At 45.1% G+C, this 12678-nt stretch overlaps 1 protein-coding gene across 3 annotated transcripts in view; it reads left to right on the top strand.

Moving 5' to 3' along the window:
* The window catches only part of ptpn13 (protein tyrosine phosphatase non-receptor type 13), a 145976-nt gene that overhangs the window by 119645 nt on the left and 13653 nt on the right, over positions 1–12678 (top strand). For 2 of the 3 annotated variants that reach the window (XM_041885337.2, XM_041885336.2), the window contains 8 exons: positions 731–820; positions 2206–2316; positions 3923–4054; positions 8215–8708; positions 9272–9409; positions 10235–10328; positions 11461–11546; positions 12281–12443. In XM_041885337.2, the coding sequence (XP_041741271.1) occupies positions 731–820; positions 2206–2316; positions 3923–4054; positions 8215–8708; positions 9272–9409; positions 10235–10328; positions 11461–11546; positions 12281–12443 (1308 nt within the window). The remainder of the gene's footprint in view (positions 1–730; positions 821–2205; positions 2317–3922; positions 4055–8214; positions 8709–9271; positions 9410–10234; positions 10329–11460; positions 11547–12280; positions 12444–12678) is intronic. The other variant, XM_041885338.2, reaches the window with a different exon arrangement.

Below are 12678 nucleotides of genomic sequence, written 5' to 3'. Positions count from 1 at the left end.
TTTGGTTATTATAAAAGCTAAAATGTTTACATACCTTTCATTGAAATTACAAAGTCGTTTGTGGAGTATAAGGTTTCTACATTGTGTAAAAGCACTATTTTCCTATTGAGATGCATTACATTGAAAATTGTACACTTTCTCTTTTAAAAAAAGGTCAGGTTTGTGATGATGACATGCAAGAGATTCATTCATTCATTGCTGTGATCATTGATCTGCTGAAGAAGATATCCCCCTTCCTTTATTTCTGTGCGCCGGGCACTGGTGTTGTACTGGTAAAGTTACCAGGTTGTTAGCCAGCAATGAAGTAACACGAGTGAACTAAGTGTAAACAAATGGTTAACGATGTCAACGCGAGAGTAGTTTTGGAGCGGCCCATGACATGAACGTCTGCTATAGGAAGCAACAAATGTTGCGCCGGTAATATGGGTCAGATCTTTTGACCAGATTTGTTATTATCTGGGAGATTTTTTTTCCAAAGTCGCACAGTGCTCCCAAAATATAACTCATGGTCGCACAGCAAAATATTATGTTGCATATGCGACCAGATTGGTCACGCTTTAGAGTCCTGAGTACCATTTTAGTAATTTAGCAGACACTCTTATCCAGAGCGACTTACAGTAGTGGGACGTTTTCGTACCACATGCATGATGTCGTTTTTTTTTTTTTTTGTAGCTCTATATACTTCTGTAGAGCTAACTAAATGGTTCTCCTTGGATTGTGTTTTACCAAGATTCCCTGAAGACAAAGCTGAATGCCTTGCCTTCCCCAGAGAGAGAGATTACCACGGTCAATCTGAAGAAAGATGTGAAGTCTGGCCTGGGTGAGTTCCTCTCTTACTCCGGTGTAGCTTGGATTGTCAGGACGGGTTTGACAGATTGGGAAGCAATAGATCCATGGAAACGGGAATAGAGAATGCCGAGTTGATACAAAGACACTGATAAATGGCGGTTAGTCCCAGGGCTCTCAGAAGGGTTGTCAGATCTAGAACAGGCAACCTGCATAGAAGTGCACTAAGACTGTCAGACCAAAAACAGCCTCATTTAGTGCTGCTAGCTATCACTCCACAACATGTAGCTGTGATGGACGGACCTCCAACATGGAGGGAAACACGACTGGGCTACAGCGATAGGACTTTAGTGGTAGTGATGGAAGACATTTTATGGTTTCTTTTTATAAGTCTCGTAATCTGGTGGTTGGCACATTTATCGTAGAGATTTCCAGGGCATTGATTCATGTTCATCCTAACCTGCTGTCTGTTTTTCGACTACGGCAGTGGTTCTCGGCAGGTTTTTGCCTCGGGACCCAAATTGAACAAGGTTGTCTCAGTCGCGATCCAATACTCGCATCACGGAAAAATAATCGCAAAAAAATACTATCTGGAAAACTATTTTAACTGCTATATTGATAGTAAATGTAGCAATTATACAAGGGAACAACATTCCCACCTCTTTCATTGTCAATGAAATGTAGCCCATGGTCTAGATGAAGAATGTGAATAAACTCCCTGGCTTGGGACTCCAAAATCAACCAAAATAACACTGCTAATAGCTCTATATTAAAAATACTGTGATTGAAGAAACATTTTCAGAGATGTAACTATTTAAAAAAAAATTAAGTTCATTATAATTTCTACGCACCTTCTACCTGGTTTAAGTCGTTCAGACTGGAGTCTTTTTTCTTTTCTTTTTTTTTTTACTCAAGACACCTGCGACCCACCTGCGACCCACCTGCGACCCATTCAAAACCAAATTTGGGTCGCGTCTTACCAGTTGAGAAGCACTGTACTACAGGGTTTCAGATAGTAGGGGGGGTAGAACTCTGGTCTTGTTGATCTGTTCATACTAACCTGCTGTCTGTCTCGGTCTACTACAGGGTTTCAGATAGTAGGGGGGGGTAGAACTCTGGTCTTGTTGATCTGTTCATACTAACCTGCTGTCTGTCTCGGTCTACTACAGGGTTTCAGATAGTAGGGGGGGGGCAGAACTCTGGTCTTGTTGATCTGTTCATACTAACCTGCTGTCTGTCTCTGTCTACTACAGGGTTTCAGATAGTAGGGGGGGGGCAGAACTCTGGTCTTGTTGATCTGTTCATACTAACCTGCTGTCTGTCTCGGTCTACTACAGGGTTTCAGATAGTAGGGGGGGCAGAACTCTGGTCTTGTTGATCTGTTCATACTAACCTGCTGTCTGTCTCGGTCTACTACAGGGTTTCAGATAGTAGGGGGGGGGCAGAACTCTGGTCTTGTTGATCTTGGCACCTTAATCAGCTCCATAACTCCTGGGGGTCCTGCAGATGTCAACGGCTGCCTCAAGCCAGGTCAGTGAGAAACAATAACACAATGCATTGTATAATAATAATAATATATTGTATAATAATAATAATAATAATATATTGTATGATGATGATTATATATTGTATAATAATATAATGTAGAATTATAATATAGCATCATTTAGATAATGCACTTGATGTCTAAAATATATTGTACCATACATATTTTTGAAGCCAAAGGTTCTGCTCCTACTTGTGTAAGATACACTACATGACCAAATGTATGTGGACACCTGCTCGTCCAACATCTCATTCCAAAATCATGGGCATTAATATGGAGTTGGTCCCCCCCTTTGCTGCTATAACAGCCTCCACTCTTCTGGGAAGGCTTTCCACTAGATGTTGGAACATTGCTGCAGGGACTTGCTTCCATTCAGCCACAAGAGCATTAGTGAGGTCGGGCGCTGATGTTGGGCGATTAGGCCTGGCTCGCAATCAGCGTTCCAATTCATCCCAAAGGTGTTCGATGGGGTTGAGGTCAGGGCTCTGTGCAGGTCAGTCAAGTTCTTCCACACCAATCTCGACAAACCATTTCTGTATGGACCTCGCTTTGTGCACGGGGTCATTGTCATGCTGAAACAGGAAAGGGCTTTCCCCAAACTGTTGCCACAAAGTTGGAAGCACAGAATCATCTAGAATGTCATTGTATGCAGTAGCGTTAAGATTCCCCTTCACGGAACTAGGGAGCCTAGCCCGAACCACGAAGGACAGTCCCAGACCAGATTATTCCTCCTCCACCAAACTTTACAGTTGGCACTATGCATTGGGGCAGGTAGGGTTCTCCTGGCATCCGCCAAACTCAGATTCGTCCGTCGGACTGCCAGATGGTGAAGTGTGATTCATCACTCCAAAGAACGCGTTTCCACTGCTCCAGAGTCCAATGGTGGTGAGTTTTACACCACTCCAGTCGACGCTTGGCATTGCGCATGGTGATCTTAGGCTTGTGTGCGGCTGCTTGGCCATGGAAACCCAATTCACGAAGCTCTACGACAAACAGTTATTGTGCTGACGTTGCTTCCAGAGGCAGTTTGGATCTCGGTAGTGAGTGTTGCAACCGAGGACAGGCAATTTTTTTTTCACGCGCTTCAGCACTCGTCCCGTTCTGTGAGCTTGTGTGGCCTACCACTTCGCGGCTGAGCCGTTGTTACTCCTAGAGATTTCCATTTCACAATGACAGCACTTACAGTTGACCGGGGCAGCTCTAGCAGGTTTCGAAATTTGACGAACTGACTTGTTGGGAAGGTGGCATCCTGTGACGGTGCCACGTTGAAAGTCACTGAGCTCTTCAGTACGGGCCATTCAACTGCAAATGTTTGTCTATGGAGATTGCATGGCTGTGGGCTCGATTTTATACACTTGTCAGCAACGGGTTGGCTGAAATGGCCAAATCCACTAATTTGAAGGGGTGTCCACATACTTTTGGATATATAGTGTATGTAAATGGTTCAGAAAAGGGTATTTTGCATCCATCAGGAAGCCTTACTTTGTAACTTTCAGAGAGCCGTATCATCATTGTGTGGAATAGGTAACTCCATATTGCTCCAGTATGTGCAGTGTGGGTGACAGTATCAGAATGTGTTGTGTTCTGCAGGGGACCGTCTAATCTCTGTGAATGAGGTGAACCTAGAGGGCCTCCCCCACTCCGCTGCCATCGAGGTCCTGCAGAGCGCCCCCGATGACATCACACTGGTGGTGTCTCAACCCAAAGAGAGGCTCTATGAAGGTAGTTATAGATGTTTATGGGCAGTTATTAGCAGCTATGTCGTACATTATGTATCGTTCACAGAAATGCTCTATGGAGGTATTTATGTAGTTATTATAGACTTTTATGAGTAGTTATAAGCACCTTTTTGTTGTGCATTATATAATCCATTATTAGTGCTGAGCGATTAGTGCTTTAGGTCGGTTTCAGTTCGATTATTAAAACATAATCACAGTTTTCGGTTTTTATTTATTTTAACATTAAATGAAATAATGACATTACAAAGATTTTAATGGTAATTCCAAAGACAAAAATGGTGAACATTCAATTGCCAAAACATTGAATATATTACATTGTCTCTGTCAGGTCCACATTGGGTAGACATCCATAGAAATTACTATGAAATAATAAAATATTTCAGTTGTGTATATTATTATTATTTGATTACTTTATTATTTTTCATTCCTTAAAGTTATCATCTCATCTCTGCTCAGGCTGTAGCAGTCAGCCAGCCAGGCCATCTAACGTTATGCGCTCCCCATACTGTCCTGTCTTTAGTCATCCTATTTAGCTAGCCTGTCTAGCTATGCTGCAGAGCTGTCTGACAAAATCATTTTACTAGTTCTTCAAAGTAAATAAGGTATACTTTCACAAACTGTCTCTGTCCCTCTCTCTCGTCGCTGTGTACATTCCTCTCTCATGCGGTCTGTGTGTATCTAACCTAACGTAGCAGGCGTAAAAGTGTATCCATCCAGAGCACTGTATTTAATGATGAGATGCTCATGTCTCCGCCCTAACAATGGGAGTTGTTGTCCCAAAGGCTGGAAGGCAGGCGGCAAGCTTAGTCGAGAGTGAAACATCTCGCTTCACCTCTTCCTCTCTGATCCGCCTCTGTCTGAGCCGGGGGAAAAAGGCGCAATGGATTATGGTCATTATAGTTAATTACCACGTTTCTGCGCTGAACTAGGTTGAATATTTGCTTAATGAAAACGACAACTCCCTTCAGCACAGCATCCCACATATTTCTTGACTTGATTTCTCTCGTGAATCATTTAAATTCTCTCTAGAAAAACGGTGCGTTGGGCTGACAAAAAAAAACATTAAATGGAATTCAAGTAATTGAACCGACGTCAGGTCAACTAGTTAATAACCGGAATAAAGAAATGTCGGTAAATAATTCAGCACGATCCATTATGTATAGCTCCCAGCCCAGAGAGGTAGTTATGTACTTATTATAGATGTTTATGAGCAGTTAAAGTACCTTTGTCCTGAATTTTATTTGTCACATGCGCCGAATACAACAGGTGTAGACCTTACAGTGAATTGCTTTGTTGTGGAAATTCTAATCAATAATGAGGAGAGACAAGGTCAATCACCAATCAAGATATTCCTTTATTCAAAACGTATTAATAAGGTAGTAAGTGAGGTGGAGAGCACTGACATACAGACAATACAAATATATTTTATAGCACAATACCCCCTCTCACTCTACATGACAAACAGCAGATGTTTGGAATGAGTCAAAAGGTTAGGATTTGTATGAAATAAATTAATAATTCACAGCAGACAGTATCTGCTATGAAGACTGTTCTCATTGTATGCAAACCAGGGTTTGGCCCCCAAGACAAGGTTCTTATCAACATTACCCGAGCCTGGTACACCAATTCAGTCCATGAAAATGCAGGCTCAGTCAGACCAGAGACATCTCCCTCTCACACACCATTAATCATGAAATGGAAAGTGGCAGTTGGTTTTATCACCTAGTCGTCCCTAAATCAACTGCCAGGCCCAGCTTCAGAGGTTCCTCTCAGTTCACACAGACGAGAGTTCTAAGAACCCTATTCTATTGCATAAACAGTATTAAACATCATCTTGTTATTTTTCCACCATAGCTTACTTACAAGCCCTTAACCAACAATGCAGTTTTAAGAAAGATGAGTGTTAAGTAAAAAATAGATAAGTAAAAAATAAAAAAGAAATAATTAAAGAGCAGCAGTAAAATAACAGTAGGGAGGCTATATACATGGGGGTACCGGTACAGAGTATATATATATATATATTTTTTTTTGGCTTGGGGGTAGAAGCTGTTAAGAAGTATTTTGGACCTAGACTTGGCGCTCCGGTACCGCTTGCCGTACGGTAGCAGAGAGAACAGTCTATGACTAGGGTGGCTGGAGTCTTTGATAATTGTTAGGGCCTTCCTCTGACACAGCCTGGTATAGAGGTCCTGGATGGCAGGGAGCTTGGCCCCAGTGATGTACTGGGCCGTATGCACTACCCTCTGTAGTGCCTTGCGGTCAGAGGCCGAGCAGTTGCCATACCAGGCAGTGATGCAACCAGTCAGGATGCTCACGATGGTAAAGCTGTAGAACTTTTTGAGGATCTGAGGACCCATGCCAAATCTTTTCAGTCTCCTGAGGGGAAATGGGCTTTGTCTTGGTGTGTTTGGACCATGATAGTTTGTTGGTGATGTGGACACCAAGGAACTTGAAGCTCTCAACCTGCTCCACTACAGCCTCGTCGATGAGAATGGGGGCATGCTCGGTCCTCTTCTTTTTCTTGTAGTCCACGATCATCTCCTTTGTCTTGCTCACGTTGAGGGAGAGGTTGTTGTCCTGGCACCACACGGCTGTCTCGTCGTTGTCGTCGGTGATCAGGCCTATCACTGTTGTGTCGTCGGCAAACTTAATGATGGTGTTGGAGTCGTGCCTGGCCATACAGTCATGGGTGAACAGGGAGTACAGGAGGGGACTGAGCACGCACCCCTGATTGGTCCCTGTGTTGAGGATCAGCGTGGCAGATGTGTTGTTACCTACCCTTATCACCTGGGGGCGGCCAGTCAGGAAGTCCAGGATCCAGTTGCAGAGGGAGGTGTTTAGTCCCAGGGTCCTTAGCTTAGTGATGAGCGTTCACTGGTGTTGAACGCTGAGCTGTAGTCAATGAATAGCATTCTCACGTAGGTGTTCCTTTTGTCCAGGTGGGAAAGGGCAGTGTGGAGTGCAATAGAGATTGCATCATCTGTGGATCTGTTGGGGTGGTATGCACATTTCTGGGATAATGGTGTTGATGTGAGCCATGACCAGCCTTTCAAAGCACTTCATGGCTACAGACGTGAGTGCTACGGGTCTGTAGTCATTTAGACAGGTTACCTTAGTGTTCTTGGGCACAGGGACTATGGTGGTCTGCTTGAAACATGTTGGTATTACAGACTCAGACAGGGACAGGTTGAAAATGTCAGTGAAGACACTTGCCAGTTGGTCAGCGCGTGCTCGGAGTACACGTCCTGGTAATCCGTCTGGCCCTGCAGCCTTGTGAATGTTGACCTGTTTAAAGGTCTTACTCACATCGGCTACGGAGAGCGTGATCACACAGTCGTCCAGAACAGCTGATGCGCTCATGCATGCTTCAGTGTTGCTTGCCTCGAAGCGAGCATAGAAGTAATTTAGCTCGTCTGGTAGGCTCGTGTCACTGGGCAGCTTGCGGCTGTGCTTCCCTTTATAGTTTGCAAGCCCTGCCACATCCGACGAGCGTCTGAGCCGGTGTAGTACGATTCAGTCTTAGTCCTGTATTGACGCTTTGCCTGTTTGATGGTTCGTCTGTTTGATGGTTCGTCTGAGGGCATAGTGGGATTTTTTTATAAGCGTCCGGGTTAGTGTCCCGCTCCTTGAAAGCGGCAGCTCTACCCTTTAGCTCAGTGCGGATGTTGCCTGTAATCCATGGCTTCTGGTTGGGATATGTACGAACGGTCACTGTGCGGACGACATCATCGATGCACTTATTGATGAAGCCAGTGACTGATGTGGTGTACTCCTCAATGCTATCGGAATAATCCCAGAACATATTCCAGTCTGTGCTAGCAAAACAGTCCTGTAGCTTAGCATCTGTGTCATCTGACCACTTCTTTATTGACCAAGTCACTGGTGCTACCTGCTTTAGTTTTTGCTTGTAAGCAGGAATCAGGAGGATAGAGTTATGGTCAGGTTTAGTGATTTAGTGGTATGTCTGACTGGCTGAGTTTAGTGGTAGGTCTGGCAGTAGTAGTTAGTGGCAGAGCAATCTTATAACTAGTATCCTTTATGAATGTAGTTCTAGATGTTTATGAGGTGTTATAAGTGCCTATGTCACGCTTTATAATCAGTAGCATTGCAATCACAACCAGTATTCCTCTCGGTCTCCTCTAGAGTCTCCGTCAGGGTTTGCTCCATATAAACCCCAGGCTCCTCTGGCGGTCTCCAGACAGAGACAACAGGACCTGGACTTTGAGTCTTCATTTGAGGAACAGGAAGCAGGAACAGGCTCCCCCAGCCCTCCTCTCCCCACCACCACCACCACCCCCTTGTCTGTCTCCACTGTCCCACGCCAGGGCAGCCTCCAGTCACAGGACTCCAGGACCGAGAGCACCAATGCACCCCTCCAGACCCCCGTCAACGGCACCCAACCCCATCGCACCCCGCCCACTGAAGCTGCCTCAGTACCCGTATCCATACTCCATCACCAGGATCAAACCATCAACATCGCCTTGACCTTCGACCCCCTCAAAGTGGCTCCACCGGCGTTGCCACCCAAAACCAGGAAAGCTAAGATCCTTAAAGACCCGGACTATTCAGATAGAGGGGACTCTGAAATGGATGAGGAGACGTACTCTAGTAGTCAAGAGAAACCAAAATTGAAAAAGGTAGGTAGGGGCTGGTGTGTTCAACAAGAGTTCAACAGGTGCTAGCTCTGTTTCAGTTACCTGTAATGGAGAGTTTTTTCTCTGGTGATGTTTTGGTGCTTTTGACATGTCTGATAGTCAGTAGGCTACAAGATTAAATTAAAGAGCAACATTTACAGCGAATAATGTTGAGAACATCTTGTGTATCACCTGAAAACTACCTGGGAAAACAGTCCCTAATAGTTAGTCATATGTTTGTAGGTGTCCCCAAGGTACACTGTACAGTACCACTACAAAGATGCACGCAGTTAACAAACGACCTCTCAAATGCTTGACGTTCTTTACAAACTAATTGCATGTTTTGCTTAATCATGTTATGGCTACCTGTCATTGCATTTTAGAATTTTAACAAATGCAATACAGCGTTATAGAATGGCTGCATCCTTTTGATCCTTTCCTATATGTTATACTTCCTATACCAATTCCTTCCCCTCTATAAAACAACTTCCTGTTATTCTCTCTGCATGTCTGATGCCTGGCCACAACCCCAACATTCCATTTACTGCCATGTTCTCTGTTTGCAGGAGTTAACTCCTCCTCTCCTCAACGGCATCATGGGAGGGTTAAGTGGTAATGTCCCAGGGGTCAGTAGTCTCTCTCCTGGAGATCTGTTTGACGTTGAGCTGTCTAAAAAGGACAGAAGCCTGGGCATAAGTGTCACGGTACTGTTACTGGTTCTGTTACTGGTTCTGTTACTGGTTCTGTTACTGGTTCTGTTTCTGGTACTGTTCGGAAAAGGTTTTCTTCAGGTTTTTTCTTTCCTGGTGACTGGTGTATGTGTGTAGTGTATGTGCTGGTTTCGTGTAGCTGTGCTGCTTTCGAAGCTCTGTGGGATTTGTAGATTGTCTTGCGTCTCTTTGCATGCTGATTTTCTCACAGACATTTTGAATGGATAAGGATTCACTAATGGGTGACACTGCCACAGTAGGTACAGATTACAGAAGGATAATTTTACCCTATGACGACCCACCAGTTTTAATTGTGGTATTAATCATGTAGTACTAATGCCTGCTTAGATGTTGTGCCGCTGCCTGCTTGACCACTTTGATTTGCAGAAGTGACCAGCAGTGTGATTTTTTCCCCCCTCTGAATCATCTCAAACTTGATGATTTAAAAGCCTGCTTTCCTGCATAAGGCAAGCACTAAGGCACCTTACTTATCTACTCAAAGACCAGAGATTCAGTCAGTACCAATACAAATTCATAAGAAGAGCACAATGCCTGTTGTGGCACATATTATTTATAATAATAATAATTATTATTATTATTATTCAAGGTCTTTAAACTTTAATCATGTGATCTATCATGGCGATCTGTCATGTTAACAACACCATTTAGCTAAATCTGATACTTATAATACAACCCCACTATATGACCATAAATAATAACCCCGTAGACAAGAGCCAGGTAGTCCGTGATCGACAGGAATACAGCATTATACTCCAACTCTGTCTGGTTGACTGTAGTAACATGACCTGTTCTCCTCAGGGTGGAGTGAATACCAGTGTGAAGCATGGAGGTGTTTATGTGAAAGCCATCATCCCGAAAGGAGCTGCAGAACTGGACGGAAGGATCCAGAAGGGTAAGCTATAGCACCTGGGTCCTGTTCAGTAAGGCACAACGTAGCAAAACATTTTAGAACGAGGGTTTCTTTATTGGATTGTGTCCAGGTAGACCCCTCCCTGTTTCAGTCTGTGTTGTTCCATTTGTTGACCTAATGAATAATAATAATAATAAAATAATAATATGCCATTTAGCAGACGCTTTTATCCAAAGCGACTTACAGTCATGCGTGCATACATTTTTGTGTATGGGTGGTCCCGGGGATCGAACCCACTACCTTGGCGTTACAAGCGCCGTGCTCTACCAGCTGAGCTACAGAGAACACACATCAGTAGAGAGAAAACATTTTGAAACATTTAGAAACTGGGAGTACTACCTGAACTTGTCCAATAGGAACACAGATTTACGTTTTCCGTAGCAAAACCTTGTGCTATGGTGTCTCCTACTGAACATTGCCCTGATGGACTACGGCCAGCATGGAGGATTCCCACCAAACCTGCTGTGGTATCATGTTGTCAGCACCTTGATGCTTGACTGGTGTTTTCTGAGTCAGACTGTGTTTATATACACTCAGTCTACAAAACATGAACAACTCTCTCCATGACACAGACTGACCAGGTGAATCCAGGTGAAAGCTCTGATCCCTTATTGATGCCACTTGTTAACTCTACTTCAATCAGTGTAGATGAAGGGGTAGGAGACAGGATAAAGAAGGATTTTTAAGCATTGAGACAATTGAGACATGGATTGTGTGTGTGTGCCATTCAGAGGGTGAATGGGCAAGACAAAATATTTAAATGCCTTTGAACGGGGTATGGTAGTAGGTGACAGGCGTAGGGCTGTTGCGGTGACCGTATTACCGCCACACCGGCAGTCACGAGTCATGAAGGCAGTCAAATTCAACGTGATGCTGCTGCTGGTCATTAGTAGCCTAGCAACCTTGCTAACTGCCTGGTACTCAGCACTCTATTATCTCTAATCACTCTGACATCAATGGAAATATCATCAGAAATCTAATCAAACGCTTCATGAGAGCCCATGAGCTGATGTAGCGCAACATTTCTATAGGGGGGTGCAACTCAATATTAAGATGTTCCTAATGTTTTGTACACTCAGTGTAATACCTGTCTCTCTCTCTCTATTGTTACTAGGTGACAGGGTGGTGGCTGTCAATGGGAAGAATCTGGAAGGAGCCACTCACAAGCAGGCTGTGGAGACCCTCAGAGATACTGGAAAGGTCAGTACTTACACAGTCACTGTTAAAGGGATAGTTCAATAAGTTTTACCTTATTTCCACTTACCTATGGTGTGATTCATCCAGACAGTTAGTCCATTAGCTTGTTTAGCAAGTTCCAGCATCTATCTACTATATAGGCTGGTGTCCTCTCTCCTGTTCCAGCATCTATCTACTATATAGGCTGGTGTCCTCTCTCCTGTTCCAGCATCTATCTACTATATAGGCTGGTGTCCTCTCTCCTGTTCCAGCATCTATCTACTATATAGGCTGGTGTCCTCTCTCCTGTTTGAGACTCCTTGTGCTTTCTGACCAGTGGTGTTACTCTCCGCTCCTCCCCTCTCCTCCACTCCTCCTCCCCTCTCCTCCACTCCTCCTCCCCTCTCCTCCACTCCTCCTCCCCTCTCCTTCGCTCCTCCTCCCCTCTCTTCCGCTCCTCCTCCCCTCTCCTTCGCTCCTCCTCCCCTCTCCTTCGCTCCTCCTCCCCTCTCCTCCGCTCCTCCTCCCCTCTCCTCCGCTCCTCCTCCCCTCTCCTCCGCTCCTCCTCCCCTCTCCTCCGCCTCTCCCCTCTCCTCCGCTCCTCCTCCCCTCTCCTTCGCTCCTCCCCTCCCCTCTCCTCCGCTCCTCCCCTCCCCTCTCCTCTGCTCATCCCCTCTCCTCTGGTCCTACCCTCTCCTCTGGACCTCCCCTCCCCTCTCCTCTGCTCCTCCCCTCTCCTCTGCTCCTCCCCTCTTCAGATGGTCCACTTGCTGTTAGAGAAGGGTCAGCTCCCTGCGGACCGTGTCCACGCCCCCCTGACGCCTCAGTGCACCCCTCCCTCTGTGCCCAACGACCAACAGAAACAGGCGCCAGAGCCTACTCAGCCTAAAGCCCAGCCAGAGTACAGCTTCATCACTGACGGTGAGTGTCCAGTACAGTACAGCTTCATCACTCATTGCTTTCTTATACGTCACCAGCAGTTGCTCGTCTTTGATTTGTAATGTAGACATTGTGCCCTACTGCCGTTGTGCCCTTGAGCAAGGCACTTAAACCCTAACTTTGCTCCAGGGGCATTGCTCTGCAGCTGACCCTGTGCTTCTACCAGTCTCTCGTTTGTGTGTCGTGTCCGGGAGAGTTGGGAGTCAAATACCAGACT

The sequence above is a fragment of the Coregonus clupeaformis genome, chromosome 9 (assembly GCF_020615455.1).
Source record: "Coregonus clupeaformis isolate EN_2021a chromosome 9, ASM2061545v1, whole genome shotgun sequence".
Lineage (NCBI taxonomy): Eukaryota > Metazoa > Chordata > Actinopteri > Salmoniformes > Salmonidae > Coregonus > Coregonus clupeaformis.
Note: the sequence above shows the minus strand (reverse complement) of the source record. Positions and strands in the feature narration are given on the sequence as shown.